Source organism: Melanotaenia boesemani, chromosome 3, assembly GCF_017639745.1.
Source record: "Melanotaenia boesemani isolate fMelBoe1 chromosome 3, fMelBoe1.pri, whole genome shotgun sequence".
Taxonomy (NCBI): Eukaryota; Metazoa; Chordata; class Actinopteri; order Atheriniformes; family Melanotaeniidae; genus Melanotaenia; species Melanotaenia boesemani.
The window spans coordinates 19,897,610-19,916,288 of NC_055684.1; the positions used below are offsets into that span (position 1 = coordinate 19,897,610).

The 18,679-nt window shown below is 36.3% G+C and overlaps 1 protein-coding gene across 1 annotated transcript in view; it reads left to right on the forward strand.

Annotated features, from left to right (window-relative positions):
* Positions 1-18,679, forward strand: part of LOC121637246 (metabotropic glutamate receptor 4-like) — a 218,966-nt gene that overhangs the window by 150,095 nt on the left and 50,192 nt on the right. Inside the window, exons 4-6 of the mRNA XM_041981278.1 lie at positions 15,986-16,121; positions 16,318-16,472; positions 16,788-16,928. Of these exons, the coding sequence (XP_041837212.1) occupies positions 15,986-16,121; positions 16,318-16,472; positions 16,788-16,928 (432 nt within the window). The remainder of the gene's footprint in view (positions 1-15,985; positions 16,122-16,317; positions 16,473-16,787; positions 16,929-18,679) is intronic.

The window sequence follows — 18,679 nt, forward strand, 5'->3', positions numbered from 1 at the left end:
AACAAAATCTTATTAACAGCTCCCACGCCGGGCAGTCATCCTTCTGCTGCTTCAGATGTTGGTGTTTATGTACATACTGCTTATGTGCTTGGTTGTGAGTTATTACTGTCCAGGTTTATGTCTGTTTCAGAGGACACCGCGGGCAGAACAAATGAACAAAACAAAGGGATTGACTTGTTTTGTCCTGTGCCCTTAGCAGACAGTTTTACAACGTATGAATTTACAAATCTTGTTTATATCACCTTTTCACATTCAGTGTGCCCATTAGAGCTGCGTTGTATAAATCAAACAAACCTCCGTCATCATAAAATCATCTTGCAAAGTGATAAAAAAAAAAGGCAAATCAATCAGGCAATTAGATGATGAAAGCAGCTGCTTCCACTGTAGTATTTCATGAACGTTTAATTGGTAAGAAGGTGATGATGACAAATGATGAGAGGACATTCATATGCAGCCCAACCTCTATGTAGGACAGACACAGTTGAGGACATTGTGTCAAGGACAGTAAGAGGTAGACACTGAAGAGTTTACGAGAAAAAGAAGCAGCTGCTTTGCCAGACATTTTAGAAAACACTTTGTTGTATTCCACATGTCCCTCATAGAGATGTTTGGCCTGTGTTCCTCCAGGTTTGAATTCATAATGCGTAACAGAAAGCTTAAACTAATTTCCACCTACCAGCGTAATAGATAGACTGAATAGGCCTGCTTGTTGTCCATATATTTATCTCTGCAGATGTAATTCTGCAGCTCAGTTATTTCTCAAGGCTGGCAATTTAAGGCCTCACATTTTTGTCTTTGGAAGCTCTTGGACTCCAGGGCAACAGGTCCCTCTAATGATGGGGATCTATGCTTGTGGCACATCACCTATGGTACAAAAATACTTCAAAGCAGCTGTGCATTATTTCTGGGGGCTTAGCATTTCTCTTATATGAGCTTTTTTGTTTTTTTTTTTCTTTTTTTGTACAATTGCATTGCCCTCCCCTATACATTTGTCTTTTCATAAAAAAGACAAAGAACTACATCTCAATAAAACATGTAAATGTGCTTTTCCCTGTGTGAGGAGGCATTTCATTTCACAATGTGACAACAGAGAAAAGACAAACTGTTGTAAGTTTATGAATGAGCCATGTGTGATCCAACAATGCAGACTCATGAAGCACTAGTGGCCTGTGAAGACCTAGGATTACCTAATCATTGTCAGGCTGTCACTTCCAGATGACCTCTCCACAGAAACACAGAGAGGAGCATTTAAATGGAATTCCAAAACAGTAAGAGCCTGCTGTTAGCCGGCCTCCACCATATGGTGCCTGGACTTTTTTCTCTTTTTTATTAAAACCATTTGAAGGTAAGATGGCTGTTTCTGCAGGATAGGTTGAAAGTATGGAAAAGCTAAAATGATTACTTCCACTTTAACAAATATTAAGTTTTATAATGTTTTGGTTGGTTGAAGCAGCATTTTATTTATTTATTAATTATCTTTGGGCCAGCTGAGGTGAAACACTAAATAGGTTTAACATCTAATATATGACCTTATGTGTAAGGGCCTTATATTCCTTTCATTACTGTCCCTTAGTTAGAGAATTCATAGAGTCTCAATCAAATGGCCAAAAATGTTGAACTGACCAGCAATACAGGAGAGATTTTTTTGTGATATGACACCATATATATATATATATATATATATATATTAGTGCTGGGGAAAGATTCAAATTTTTAATCGCGATTAATCGCCAAACATGTTGTGATTAATCGCATTGTTATGTGCAAAATATCTCTTTCCTTTAAAAGAAGGCCTACAGCTTTATAAAGAAAATGCAGTAAATTTCGGTTTACAAACACAACATCAGGGGTCTCCAACCTGCGACTCTGGAGCCGCAAGTGGCTCTCTGGACCTTCCACAATGCCTCTAAATACGTGGCTAAAATATATTTTTTTTAATCTACTTTTCTTGTCAGTAGGTTGGAAACCTTTTCATTTTATTTTTTTTCTTACTTTATGTCATTTTCCACAAATCTACATCCCTTAGAAGAAAGTCTATCTATCCTATGGTGGCTCTTCATTGAAGTATATATTAACTTGCCTTTTTGAAAGTTACTTTTTACGTCTCCAAAGGAGTTTTATTTAGCTGACTGAAGGAAACATGGCTCTTTGGATTGGAAAGGCTGCAGACCCCTGCACTAAACACATAAACAGGTTTAGCAGCAGTTTTCTCTTTAAACAGCAACAGTTGAAATATTTCTTTATATATATTTATAAAATCACATATTTATGAGAAAGGAGGATGAAATGTTCAGGATTTGCTAACTGAAAGGTAAAAAATAAGCAAGATGAATTTAAAGCTGTGAAGCTGCTTCTTTCTAAACACAGAAGGAACAATATGTGATGAATATCAGCATCAGGTGAACAGACAGAAAGCAGGATTAGAATCTCACAGCTTCTAGATGGTGAGGAGAGAGAAATATTCACAATATGCACAATAACTTCCATCCATGCACCTTTAGTGCTTCATTATCCAGATTTCTGGCATATAAATTCTCTAACCTTTCATTCTTAGCTTGACTGTTTAGCTTCACCTCTGCACCAACAGCCTCAGCTACCGGGAGTTAAGAGGTTAGCATCTCGTTTCCGGGTGTAGCGTCAGGTCTGTAGAAGTAACTATAAACATGTGTGGTATCCACAGAAAGTCCAGAATCTCAGCTAACGGCTCAGCAAAACCATTTCTATGACCAAGAAACACAGTTAAGACAACAATGATTAAAATACCAGGTACACAAAGTCCTAAAAACATGTTAAGTTCCAGACAGAAAACATCACTTCATTATAATAAAGCTGCTCTCCCCTGATCTCTAACAGACGAACCGCTGCAGCAGGGAAGGGAGACAGGGATGCCATGTTTCTGTGGTCAAAGCCAGCAGCCAGAAAAAAAACAAAAAAAAAAAAGAAAAAAAACAGAAAACCTTGACATGTGATTAAAAAAATTTATGCCGTTAATTAATCATTGACGCGATTGATGCGGTAACATGTCCAGCCCTAATATATATATATATATATATATATATATATGTATATAAATCAAAACTCACTATAACTTATTACTACGTAACATAACTTACCATACTTATAGCATCACAGATTCTTGTTAAAGTAAGAACAAGATATCTGCCCTCTTTCATCCCAGTTATCTGTTTCTCCATATCTGTCTCTATCTTTTCTCCCTTCCATATATTCAGTAAACTCTCAACTGTGTCGCAGTTCTTCTTCTTCTTCATATTTTTTAGGAGTTGGCAAAACCAAATTGTTGCATTACTGCCACCAAATGGTCTGGAGTGTGGACCAGAATGTTTCCAAGAACCCAACTTGTCAAAAGATTAGTTTTTCTCTTACATTTTCCCCAGCCCTGTGCTTAACACCAGTTGGTATTTGAGATGCAACATACTATGGTGGTAAGTCAGTTCACATCGACAGTAGATGAAAAATAACCTTGGCATCTAGCAGAACTTTTAAGCCAAACTGTCTGTGTAAAAGATGCATTCTGTTCCTGCTTCAGAACCACAACCTTATCTTCAGCAGCTCAATATACAGTTGCCTGAAAGAGAACAACTGCTCTTTGTGTCTTTGCATAGTAAGTAGCCTTCTGCTGCTGTTTAAAAGTTTAAAACATCATACATGTAGTAGGGTGGAAAAAACAATTAAATCTTTGTAGTGAGATGCAGACATGGAAGAATGTGTATTCATTCAAAAATGTAAAAAAAAAAAAAAAAAAAAAATTATATATATATATATATATATATATATATATATATATATATATATATATATATATATATATATATTCTATTTGCATATTACTCTGCAAAACCTAAATTGGATTAAGCAACTATAGACAATGAATGGATGGGAAGGAATTAGGTGAAGTTGGATACAACACAAAGGGAAGCTGGTCAGCGAACGGTGAAGCGCCTGCACAGTCTATAGGATGCACAAAATGGCTGAGCAAGAAATCTGACCAGTGCCATTTGGACATGTCCGGTATCAAAACTTTGAGTTCTGTAAAGTTAAACTGAAATATTTTGAAAACATGACAAAGATGAAAAACCATGATACAACCAAAGAAAGTTAAAAAAAAAAGAAAAAAACATGCAAATGTAAATGTAACCATGAAGCAAGTAATGTTAACGCTTCATCCCAACTTCATCTCAAAAGGCAAAACAAATTACAAATACTGTTTGTGTTCAGTTTTAGTACCTGGCCTTTTGTGCCATGATGCATATATTTGAGTCTAGATATAACATTAAAATTTTTTTGATGTTCTAACACAAAGGAAAAAAAGAAAATCACATGACAACTTTCTTCACTATAGCTGTATTCCAATTTAGGTGTTTAGAGATTCCCACTCCAGACATTTATCCTTTAAACACTCCCCCTGAAAAATCTTAAACACGACTTTTAGAAGTGCATAAAACAAAGCAAACAAATCCTAACCCTACAATCACCTGTACAATAAAGGGCCACCATCTGAGTCAAGCAACAGCAAAGAAAACATATTACTGAATAAAGAGAGGATTCATTTTGTTGTCATTTGCTCGGACTGATGAATTCTCAATAAAAAACAGGAATATCAAATGTTCCAGTGTTGCTGTTTCGTTGCTTCTTGTTATAGCAGAGGTGATAAATGTAGAGTTGCACAGGGAGGCTCTTTTGTATTTTTTCAGGCTATCACTGTTGCCAAAGCATGCTTGAAAATTCAGTCAATTTGGTGGCAGTGAACTATGACACTATTACAAAGTCAATTAGGTAGGCTACACTCTAAAGCACTTCTATTCTAAGGGCAGGGTGTGTGGATTCAGGCACGCTCAAGGCATCTGTGGACTGTAGTCAGAGGAAGGAGGTCACGCAGAAGTCAATTGTTTTGATTGAAACTAGTACCTCTACTTTAGAGGTGAAAAATAACACAGAAGCCATTATTCTCGCTGTGTATTGGTTTAATGTCTCACACTTAAAGTCAAATTCACGTGTTAGCGGGACGTCTGTGATGATGCACATCAGAGTGCAGAGGCTGGCTTGATGGAGCACCTCGTGATTAAATTCGCTTTTGTTTATTTAAATGTGATATGGCAGACACCACCTCCGTCCTGCTCTGCTTAGGCTTTGGGGGATGATGAATCTTGACACTTTGCTTTGGGTGTTGAAAAACATTATGATGATTAGCTTGTCGGAGACAATGCCAACTCAAGATCAAATGTCAGAAAAAGGAACATTGAACTTGACCATAACCCCATCCATCTTTTATAATGGCTTCCATTATAATATACTTGTTAATATTGCCAACTTGCCAGATTTCCCAAAATGTGCTACTCATACCAGCTATTGTAGATGGAGGCAATGTAGCATTAAACCGAAAGAGCAAGAACACAAAGAAGGTAAACTGTTTTCCTGTTTTCTGTGTTTTAATTCAGACGATGGAGAAACAAAGAGAAAATGTAGAAGTTTTTACTTTTAGTATCCTTTAAGGGCAGTGACCGTTCAAATGTGCCTGTTTGAAATGGGTTGATTGTGCCTTGCAGCAAGATTGAGTGATTGAAGTCATTTGTTGCCGGAGGAATGGGGTGTGTCAGCAATTACACGGCTGATTGGGGTTGCAACATTTAGCTGCACAGATTTAACTGCATTGTTCTTTGAATGCAGTCGAGTTAACTTAGATTGATATTACATGAAAAGGCTACAGTTTATCGTTACTCTGCTCTGTTTAAAGAGAACATGTTGCTATAATTAAGGAAAAAAAATTTAAAAAACGAGGCTGAATTGAGACCAAAGAGGAAAATACATGTCAGCTGAGTCAGCCAAGCAGAGAGTTGACTTTATCAGTTGATTGTTTTGACACAATCAGTATCGAGATAAAATAGATAAAGACTCTACATGACTTAAGTGATTGTGTCACTGAACTGTTTTACTCAATGCTGCATGACTTTGAACCCCTGATTAAACATCCTCCCTGTGCTGCAGGTGAAAAAATGGCGATGTGAATGTAGCATTTAACACATGCACAAATTGAAACGTAATACAGTTAGATTTATAATTGTGAATTGCTGGAAATATGTTATAACTTTATATCTCAATGTGAACATAAAAGCATCAAAGATGCTACTTCAATATTAACTGCTTACCCACTCAGCACAAGTCTGTTAAAAAGACGTTGAAAAGATGGCTTTGTCCAACGTCCAGTCACTTTTGTGATTTAGTTGAAAAGTGAAAGCGGAAACTTCGTCTTTTTCACGGCGATATAAAAAAAGTCCGTCTATTGCCCATACCCACACGTTCCAATGCAGGGTTGCAGAGCTTATCCCCAAGCAGCCACCATCCCACCACTGAGACAAATTTCACAGCCCCCACATTATTAGAACACAAAGACACATTCAACCGAGCCAAGACTTGTATGAGACAGCAGTGCTAATCCACTACACCACCATGCAGAAGGCCTAATTGTGAGAGGGAAGGACACGTTTTTTACAACAAAGAAGAGATGTCCTCTTCGGGCTTTTTTTTTGTCTTTTTTTTTTTTTTTTTTTTTTTATCAATGACCAAAAAATAAAAAGTTCACAAAATATAGCAAATGTGAAATATTTTACAATAATTTTGAATGTTTTGAAATATTTAAAAAATCGATCGATATGTCAAATTGATCGATTGACCATCAAAACGTTATAATAAGTCAGCACACTTTAAAGTTTATACTGGTAATTCACCACATAATGATGTAATTAAATGTTATTTTAAAAAATGGGAGGTTTTTTTTCGAATGAGCCTGAAACATATTTTAAAAAATTTCTAAATAATACCACTAATTTCTGTTAATGTCATGTTGCTCCTTTTACACCAACCTGTGAGTGTATGTCTGACAGGTTTGTATTAGGAGGTGGGCTGTTTCTTCTAATGAAAGAAAATTGATAAGAGACCAATTAGAGGCAAAGCAGAAAACTACAAACATCTTTTATCAGTTTCCACACTCACTTGTCAAGAGGCCTGAAGCATGTTTTCCTTCCTTTATGCTTGAACAGATTCATTATTCCGGGACCTGTTTACTTTTTCAGTCTCGCTGAAGCTGTGTTCACATCTTTGACATATGGAAAATCGGTAAAGAATTTCCCTGCAGTTGTTGACGCTACCTGTTTGTGTTGTTATATTCTGCTACAGTTAAGTGTTTATTATAGTAACAATTCACTTCATTTTATTTATATAAGGCAAAGTTAAAGATAATTCATTTTAAGGCCCTTTAAACATCTAATAAAGCCAGATACTAAATTCAATAAAAAAAAACTATAATCTAAATTGTGATTGCAGTCCAAATCAGTCAGTTAATTATAGCTCTGTTCAAATCATGGAGTTCGTACTAATTTAATTGAATCTTGAACATGAACTGGTTGACAGGCAGCAGTTGAGAGAAGAACATTTTGTTTATGTATAGACCGCCATCAGAACCAGACTCAGGACATTTGGGAGATCTCCCAGCAGTCGGGGCATGGTTCAGGGTCATCTGAGACAACACTAACCAAAAGCTTTATCAAAAAGGAAAAGTTTAAGCTGGATACTTAGGTTTGTGAGATAGACATCTGCTCCACTTAATCTCCCATTCTACTTTCAGATACTTTAGAAAAAAAGAAAACTTTACACTATCACCTGGATTCTACAAACATGAAGAGAAGCTTGAATTGTTGAATTATGAATAATGTAACAGGGAGGAAAACAAATGTGGTACTGAGAATGGTTTCCAGCTAAAAAAAAACAAAATAATGACCTTAAAACAAACGCTCCAGGGAATGTTAAAGATTAGGTGATAATTTGATCTAACCTGATAGTTTGTCAATTTAATTGACTTATTTTATATTCCACACATTCAGTTAAACAATAAATACACAAACTAAAGGTTACAGCATTTAATTGGTTGAATGTTTACAGAAGGAAAATAATTGGTGTGAAAATAAATGAGTTTTTTTTGTGTCTCCTGACATATGTCACATATTTTCTACAGTGAAGTTAGTGTTGTTGCCAGGACTAATATTGTGATTATGGTCAAACACAAGTCTCCCTCAGAGAATCCCTGTTTTTGTCTGAATCCAGAGTTACAGCAGAAATTAATGACTCCGTAGTTTGGCCTTTAGCAAAAGTTTCCACCAAGTTTTCTGAAACCAGTGAATGTTTTAAAGATGCGCTGCCAACAAACCAGCAGTGATAAAAACACGAGATAAATAAAAACGGCCAAACTGTTAAGATTATTATTTTGTTGTTTTTGCTATCTAAGAAGTTCACAGTCTATGAAGTTTATAAGCAGACAAAGTGTTTGTTGAATATCCTTTGACCGTTTTCCAGTAGTTGGAAAAGTCTTTACTCACCCATCATTTTTATGTGTTGCTTCCAATGAGTCAGACTTTCTTAGAGTTGTTTGAAGTGGTCCTGAGGAGGCTTTCTGAATGTATTTTAAAGGTTTTCTTCCTCTAGTCATTTTATCTAAGCACCACATAATGAATGTGTTCTTTTTTTTCTAGTGTAAAACACTGACATATTAATTATTAAAGAATTTAAAACTTAAAGCAATTTAATGTATGAACCAGTGATTTTCCCTCTACACATAACCAGTTTTACATAGTCAACTACTTTGTTATTAGCTGTCTTTTGCAAAGGCATATTTTGTTCCCATTTATTTAGTTGCATCTTTTGAAAATGTCAGAGATGACAGTTTGACAGGAATAAATACCATTTTTTGCACCAGTAAGGTGATTCTAAAAGATCTATTAGCTTTTGTAAAAACTAGAAGTGGGAGACTAAAAGAAGTGGCATGTCTAAAAAAGTGACAATGCACTCAGCAGTTAATATCTCACAGTAATGTCCTTTAAAAAAAACTGAAATGCCTGACACAGAACCTGAAAGATGCATCTGACCTGGTTGATCTGACGACTGTATGTGAAAGCCTCGTCAGAAATAGTTTTCATTAAAGGATGGCTGTCAGGAAGACATTCAAGAAGTGAAACAGAGGGAAAGGCGGAGGTATTCTCAAAAGCACAAGAACAGCAAATAAAATAAAAACAGGTCTTATATACTGATGAATCCTCGAACTTTGGAAAGTCCTTCCAGGAGCCTTGGAAGCTACTACTAAAGACTATGTTAGGAAATTACAACTAAGCTTGTTGTAATTTAGGAAAGCCTGATATGTTACTAACTTGTTGGAAGTGTATAAACTCTGTTTTTGCCTTATACTTCACATTTTCACAAATGTTTTTATTAATTCTTGTCTACATTACCTTTCTTTTTTATTCCACATCATTTTATAGTACATGTCAAACATCACTAACAAAAAATATTCATTTCAGTTTAAGCATGGCATTGTATTTGCCTCATTTACATAATTTGCTTTTACTTGATTTTTACAATCTCTACTTTGAGATCAAACAGCTTTGCACATTTTAGCACAAAAGAAAGCAGCTTTTTAGAGTCAGGAGCAAAAGAGAAATCAAGATGGTGTGTGCCACTTACTTACTTGAGTGACTCCACAGACTAAACACATTAAAAGACATGTGTGGAAAACGAATAACGGGAAAGATGTACAATTAGGAAACTTAGTAGTGCAGAAAAACAACAAATTGTGTTTTTAAGTCTAATTCTTTTTTATTTCGTCAGTTAAATTGAACATAACCTGAGCTTGGACAAATCGTAATCGATTACAGGGTAGAATAAGTGACACTTTAGTGGGACTTTAGTTGTAAAAAAAATGTCTTTTTATAAAGATATCATCAGATTTGACTTTTCATAGACCAGTAGAGCACTTTGCATTCCACGGTGAACTTTGTAGGAAAGTGGAATAATTTGCATAGATTATTTAAAACCTCACTTACGAAAAAAAAAAAAAAAAAAAGAACTCCTGACACAAAGCAAATCAGCACAATCCTATGACTTGTCTTTGTGCTGTAAATGCACCAGAAAGTTATTTTTCCAGCATCAAACCCTGCTTCTCAGGATCTGTTTTTGCTCTTTGAATACAGTCAGTTCATAGCTTAAACTCCCCCATGAACTTCAGTGACTTTTCTGCTTTTCACATTGCATTTATAAAATCACAGCACAACTCCTATATTATACATCACATTCTCCACTGACCTCCATCAAATTACTCTGCAGTCCTCAATTATCTAGCAATAACTGATCATTATATAGAGCTTTTTATATTTACCTGTTATTTTCTTTTTTATGGAATAACTGTGCTGACCAAGAGGTCCCTACTTAATGTGTTCAAATTAGAGAAAGAAATTACAGTTTTTCTTACTTCAGATGATTGCATGGAAGTCATGACATGGGAAATGAGCTGTTGCAAATGTATATCTCCTCTTAAAGTAGAAAGGCTTTGTCAGATCATGTAGTGCATCTTAAAGATGTAATCCAAGATTTTTAAGTGGTGTTTTGCTATTCAGATTATCACCATAAAAGCGCTGATGTTGCACAGTCTCCTGCATAATACATGCAGACATTGTGTCTTGTGCTCAGTCTGTGTCTCATTAGTCTGGTGCTTTATTTTAGCAAATACACAAAAATGCACATGTAGCCGGAGGAGTTAAAAAGCTGCATGTTAAAGCAGTTGATCTTTTCCGACCTGATGGAGCAGTAAATGCAGTGATACCGTACATCCTCCCATCCTATATCTATGCAGGCTTATTCCAATGCAACACCACAGGGGGCTGGATCCCTGCTCATCGGTTACCAGGCATAAGGCAGGGTACACTCTGGACAGGTCGCCAGTCCATCACAGGGCCAGCACAGAAGGACAGACAGTTAACCTTGCATGCATGTCTTCTGGACTGTAGGAGGAAACCTTACAGATGTGGTCTGTAGTGTTTTGGCTTATTAAAACTGAGATGCTCAAATCAACACTGGTTAAGATAAAATAGCTTTGACCTGTAAAATCTAAATCAGTGAGTTAAAACACACACACACACACACACAAAATAAAAATAAATAAATAAAATGAAGTGAAGTGATCAGTTTAGCAGAAGTAATGAAGCTGTAGACTGCACAAGACCAGTATTTTATTTTTTTAAGTGTGGTAAAGAAAAATGGGTAAAGAAGAATGGGTAAAGGGCAATGGGTCAAGACTTGAACCCAGGCCAGCTGTTTTGGTGCCTGCTTAACCACTTAAGCTCCCCACATCCCAAGTCCTGTGCATTTTAAAGATCTGTTGAGTTGGATGTTGTGAAATCTGGTGGTACAAATTGTAAAGTGCAACAGCTAGTTAAACTATCCTGATCTAAAACACTGTTGCGGTTGCATAAAAATGCTCTAGACTGTGTTTGCTTGTTCCTTCTTGGGCTACAGTCAGGTTTGGCAGTTTCAGGCTGGTAAGGGGGGCATCCTTTGGCATATTTAAATGTTAATGTTGATAAGGTAATGAAAGCACAGTTGTTCTTATACTCATGTAACTTTGTGGTTATAAGAGAACACGAATAAATAAATTAATATATAATAAATTATAACTGAAGTATATTTAACAAACTATATAACGATAATATGCTAAATCTTTCTAACTAAAATGTTCAACCGAAAGAAAATGAATACATTAAATATCATCCAAACCTCTCTAGTGCAGGTGCATTAAAAGATATGATCAAAATCTCAAGTCAAGGAGAAACCCACACACTCTTTCTAATGGTATATGATAGTGGTAATACTTAGCAGGAGCATTTTGAGGGTTTACAAACAGAAACAATACACAAAACACAGTAAAATGATATAAGTAAATGAAACACAGAACGAGAAATGTGGCATAAAGAAACACTGAAAATTCAGAAAACACAAGCTAAAGGGGTTGCCTCCAAATCTAACATGACAGCAAGGACACTTAAAGCAGATGAATGGGTTTACCCCTCCTCAGTTAAAACAGATGAATACATAAAACAATATGAAATAATGTGTGGTTGTGTATAAAGATTCAGGCTTTCACTATTTAGTTTCTCCTAGAAACCTTTTTTTTTCTCATGTAGAGAAAAAGTGTAGCAGATAAATGTGACATTGTGTGTGAGCACAGCAGCATCAGTTCTCTCTGTAACCAGGACACCCTGAAGTGGGGAAAAAACCTTCAACAAAAGGATTGAAAAGAGGAGATGCAACGCATCAAACTTAACAAGCAAGCTTAAACAAAGTCACTTTAGCTGTGATTTTAGTTGGCTTTGACTTGTAGTGATTTTTTTTTTAAGTTGGTGACACTTTAGGAATTTAGGAAGCACAAAGAACAAACCACAGAAAAGAGAAATGTGCTCTACTTGATCGCAATGTGTTAACTCTGAATTATATACCAATGTAGTTAAGTCCAGTCGGTGTGACTCAGTCTCTGTGGTCACAACACAAACGCAAACTGCTTGACTGCCTGTTCAGCTTCTGATTAATGTATGCCATTAAAAAAATAAATCAGTTCACATGTTGACATTTTTGCATGCCATTTCTCCTCATTCTAAATCTCTTTCTTTGTTAATGTATCCCTGAGTTGTAGTGTCCACTGGTGCTGAAATCTATAGCTGAAACGCAGCCTTCATGTACTTGACCCAGAAAAACACTGTTGGTATCCTGAAGTTCTGTTGACATCTTATTTATTCATTTGTTTTGATTTCACATTCAGTGTGCTGTGCATGTCGGAGCTTATCTTGAATGCATCTCGCTGTACATAAAAACAGATATGGTAGAGATAAGACGACTCATCCTCATCCTTTGTGACAAAGACAGACTATGGCTGACCTGACACTGCTGCAGCCATTTGTCACTATTAGTTTCCATTCATTTTTCTGAGGACATGCTTAAGATAACACTGTGATAGTCTACTGTGGCATGTGAGAAACCGCAGAGTGATGCATGCTTAGAATGCATTCCCCTTATCTAATCCCATCCACTTAAGTAAACACCCAAAATGTCTGATAATGGAGCCTGTTTGAGTCAACCGGACAAGTGGGTCATCATAAGCACATGGGTGAAGTGATGAAAACCTCTCATGACTGCAGTCAGAACACACGATCCCTGCAGCATAACAGCACAAACTAAAGGATGATTTGAAGCATTAAGACAGTTAATGTGAGACTTTTTAGAGATTCTACCCATAACTTTTAGGAGCTCTACATTTCCCCCACTGGACTGCTGCCCAAATTTATCATAAGCTGAGTGTCTCAAATAGGCCAGGTGCTGTGGTCTTCTACATCTGTTTCACCCCAGTAAAGGAAGAATTGATCAAATAAAACTTAACTGTCAGGATTAAGATGAATGACTGTTTGCATATGTTATCTAGCCACACTTAAAAAAAAGTGCTGACTTAAACAGTAGAAATGCGAGTGAAAACAACTCTGAAATGTACTTAAAAAAAACACCTTTTCATGATTTATATCTAATAAACAGCTGAGATTTAATTTCTCTTAAAATATGAGTCAACAGAAATGCATTTTGGGTGACCAATAACAAAAAAAAAAAGAAGTTTAAAACTATCAGCCACAGAGAGAAAGGGATTAAAATTTCACTGTTGGTGCGAGACCAGGCCCATAATTTATTGCTCAATTTTCAGGATGAAATAAAAGTCACTTTTTTTTTAAGCCTGTGTAACTCTTCAAACGGAGGAAGCATACAGCACAGGTACGAAAAATCCAATATGTGATCACAACTCAAATCAAAAGACTTGATGTAGTTTCTTCTCATGTCAATAAATAAGCAAAAAGAGCATCAGTAATGAGAATGTTTTGTGGTTGTTGGTGGGTGTAAAGGATCTAAATATATTGTCCTTTTCCTCTTGTAATATTATGTTCCACAACAGATATTCTGTGGGAACAGAAGGAACATGTGTTATCTGTTCACTAATTTGTGCAGGAAAACGTAAAAATCTTAAGTCGACATGATGAAGTGGATAAGACATGTCAAGAATGTCAGTCTTAATGTTGAGGAAGATCTCAGATTCAGCTTGTGTATTCAGTTTCTCCTGTTCACACTCTGCACACATGACATACCCAGACATTAAGAAATCTCTTTTTCTTAAGTTTGCAGGTGACACGACTATCATCGTTTGGTATAAAACATTAATTAGGAATTAAAAATCTTGAAATGTTATGAATCTGCAGCTTAGCATTAATAAAGCATCTAAGAGAGTGTTTGGCTTTAGAAGACAGGGTGGAGGCAAAGATCTACACCTCTGTCTCCATCAGTAGAGCTGATGTGTGGCAGTTGAGCTCTTTTGGGAATCAATATCATAGATTTTCTGTCTTGGTCATCTCCACCTCTCTGCGTTTAAAGCTCAGAAACTGATAGCATTTCTGAAAAAATTTTTTAAGAAAGCCAAAACCCTGAGCCATGTTTTTGTTAATGTTTTAATAGGAGCAGTACAAATCATCCTAAATGAAGACATCTCAGACTGGTGTGGGAAAACAAGGCAATGCAGCAGGTCATTTAAGCCATCGGAACATCATTGGTATCCATTTAAAGAGCATCAGTGAGATGAGGTGTCTGCACAGAGTCCCAAGCATAAAAACGTATAAAATCCACCTCAGCCTGAGCATCCTGCTGCTTTCTGGCAGACTATAGAGTAGTTTCTTTCATCTAACTGTGACACTCTGAATACATCCTGTGTGCCATGAAAAATGATCATTTTCCATCTGTTATTAATTTATGTATAAATCCTATAGTTGCAAATGTTTGCACGTCTGAAAAATATGCCAGAAATTATTCAACCTCCTGGAACTTAATGTTTAGTGACAGGTGTGTGAAAATGGGCCGGACCCACAGGAAGTCTATCTCAGACCTCAGAACTGTCATATGGCTAAATCAGGGCAGTTTTAGAAGCCCCTTCATTGAACTAGGGCACCAGAGCAGAAGACCACAGAACTGTTGGATTTTATTAGTGTCACACATGAGACAGTAATCAACTTTCCCTGTTGAATTTTTCTGTGTGGGATTCACGCATCAGGTTATTTGCGTAGGTGGTGCATCAATATGTGACTCAGCCAAGTGTGAGAAATGTGGGATTAATTAATTTTAAGTTAATTGATAAATAATTTCTCATGCTTTCACCCACACAAGTCAGTTCCTACGAGTTCCTGCTTTGTGGAGAATTTGAAATGATAAATAAACTGGTCTGTTTACAATCATGAAGTTATGATCGGTACAGTATTTCATGCAACCCAAAATTTAGAATATATTTACTATATAATAAGAAAACATAACATAATCAGGAAAAAAACAAAACAAACAAAAAAAAAACACTTGTTTATGCCATATTAGTAGAATTTTCTGTTTGATTAATTTTGTTACCTTTCCCAATGATTTAGATTGAGTTAAACATACATATGGTTTAAATAATTTGTGAGATGCTGACATTCTTTCTTTAGAAATACCAGTTGTAACCACTTTTTCCACCTGAATATAATTTATGCATCAACATTACACTTTTAGTGAACTTACTTTGTGAACTCTGTGTATTCCATCATGAGGAAACTCTGGAATAAGATGAAAAAACAAATATTGTAGAAAATCAACATACAATCTGCTTTTTAATGTAAAACTTGTGCAAAATATTTAGTCACATTGAAATACATTATTATAATTTAGTTAAGAATATAAACACAAAACTAAGGTGTCAGACATACAAGATAATATATATTATTTTTTTAATTAAACCATCTAATGAACCAACACATTATTGTGCTATTGTGTTTAACATGCACTCTATCCCACATGGTCACTTATTTCTCTTTTACTTAATGATATATATATATATATATATATATATATATATATATATATATAAAACTTTTAACACCATTTCTGTTGTTCTATCATAGGAAAGAAAACAAAAGTCTCCACTGTAATAAACCTTTCAAAGGAAGCATGGTGGTTATTTTCTCTTCAGCAACTGTATGTTTGCATTTCTGTGATTTTTCTGGCACACTGCACAGAGCATCTAACATCTGCAAATTCCTTGTTTTAGGCGGTGTTTGCATCTCACAGTCAGTCAAGATTCCCCGGGAGCCTAAACAGGGAGAGTTCGACAAGGTCATCCGGAGACTCAGAGAAAATCCAAATGCACGGGTTGTCATACTTTTTGCCAACGAAGACGATATCAGGTAAATCCCGGTAATAGCTACATGCTATAACTCTTCTTTGAAGATAAGAAAAACACGACTGCAGCAGACAGACATGCAGTCGTCTCAGTGCATCTCTGGCTGTCCACTGTGTAATGAATCGCGAGACACAATCAAAGTGAAGTTGGTTGGGATGCTGACCATATCCGTGGCAACATCTGTTTCCTCGTATTTGCAGGCGGCTTCTCCATGCAGCAAAAAAGGCCAACCAGACGGGTCATTTCATCTGGGTGGGTTCAGACAGCTGGGGCTCCAAAATCTCTCCAGTTGTGCAGCAGGAGGAGATGGCAGAAGGAGCAGTCACCATCTTGCCCAAGCGTCAGTCCATCAAAGGTACAGACACGAGTATTGTGCAAACATCAGAAGTCCTTTTCTTTTACAACCATGTGCTTGTTTCAGAGAAATATTGTCTTCATGCAAGCCAAGGCTGGTTCTGATTTTTGCTGTTTAAGGAGGATAAAAGTAGCTGATTATCACTTGATCATCAAAATAGAAAAACTGAAATAAACAAAGGAATTAATAAACTGCATATCCACAGTGTTTACACTGTTATACTATAAGACACTTGGTGGCTATGTCTCACAGTTTGTACCAACGCTGTTGTTTACACTTTCTGTGCAGTGACAGTGAAACCATTGATCTGTTTAGGGTTTGATCGTTACTTCATCAGCCGAACGCTGGAAAACAACAGAAGGAATATCTGGTTTGCTGAGTTCTGGGAGAACAACTTCAGCTGCAAACTCAGCCGCCATGCTGTGAAGAAAGGGTCTGGGCTCAAAAAGTGCACAAGTAAGATATTCTCTTGTTGAAAAAGAACCTGTTCAGTGTTCTTTGTTTAAACTTTTTACTGGCTTAAAAACATTTTTTTCTTGGAGTCATGAAGGAGGTGACACATTTGGCTCAATCGTTGTGGAAGAGTTTTGACAGCATTGCCCACCTATTAAAAGCAGAACAGCTATATATTCAATATTTAAAATCACAGTTCATCTTGCAGCCCATTTTGTTGCTGCTCTGTGTTTCTGCCGAGTCATGTTTGTTTACTCACATGGCCATAACAAGTGAATGGCTTATCCAGGCTCTGTGCCATACTTTTTACAACTGTTTATGGTACAGTCTCTCTGGGTGGAGGAAGTCATTGCATATTTTACCTTGATTTAAACATCTATTAACCAGTATGTCATACATCAGTGTGGGAATTTCCTCTGAGTAGCCTCTCTTCTTTCCATCTTCATAACTTAAACTTAATTTATTTCAAAGGAGTCGGTTTGCTGAGCTCACAGAGGAAAGTTTAGAGCATCCTTCATCTTAATGATAAGCAAAAGTAACTTGTGTGACCCTGAGAGCCTGTTTTGATCGTACTGATTTTAATTGTATGCATTGTGTATAATTACAAATAGGTTCTTAATAAGGCCAACAACAATATTATACTGTACTATAGCAGGACCTGTCTGATTTGGCATGCAATTTAGCATTGATAAATTACTTGAATAATAAAGTAGTTACAAATTTATAACTTAAAGATTTCTTTAAAAGCTCACTAAGTGAGTTTTTATAGGAAAAGCATCCTGACCATCTTCACCAGCTAGTTCTACCTGAGTGCTGTGTGAGGCTGAGCACCTGTGAGAGAGTTTGAGTGGCCCAATCATTCGCTGTAATGAAACGTTATCTGATAGGGAGTGTTTGATACCACACAGTGCAGTTTTAAAGCTTTTTCTCTGAAAGGCTGAAATCCATGCTGAGTTCAGTGAAAGTGAGACAAATCTTCTCAGTTGTGCGAATAAACAAAGAGTTGATAACAAAAGCTAAAAAAATATCACACCGTTCGCTGTGACAGTATGACAAAAATATGAGGTAATTTGCAAATGTTATATTTTATGAAATAAATGAATGCAGTGGTTGCTGTGTGTCTAGCCCAGTAAGCAGAAATGCTGGCAGAAAGTAGTCTGGCTCACGGGATCACCTCGGGATCAACATCATGTGTGCATGTGTAGTGTTTGCATCACAGCATGTGCAGTCATGTAAGGAAAATGATCTCATTGTTTTTGCTTCATGATAAAGATGTTAAACTCTAACGCATTTTGTTTCTGTAAATCTACAAAGAAGTCTAATCAGACTTAATTTATGTGTTAAGAAATGGGACCTTTATAGGGAATATTTTCTTATATGTAGTGCAAATCCCATATGAATCTCTTCACCTATAACAAAGGGGAAAAGACAGGAGGTCCCTTTTTTTCTGTAACCTCTGCCTTTCAGTGGCATTTTGCACCCTGCTCACCCTGCTGCAGGTGTTAAAAGAGAAAGAAAAAAGCACTTCTGGGGAAGAGGAGCCATTACACATCCCTTTAGTAGGTGACACAGAAGTGCTTCTCTGCCAGTGTTTGGTACAGGGATTTTCAAAAAAAGTCACAAAAGAGTTAAAGATTTATGCACACTAAAAGCAATGTTTATTTATTTTATTTTTTAATTGCTTTATTTACACTAGAATGAATAATCTAGGTCAGTGGTTTTCAAACTGGGGGTAGCGAGATAATTTGAGGGGG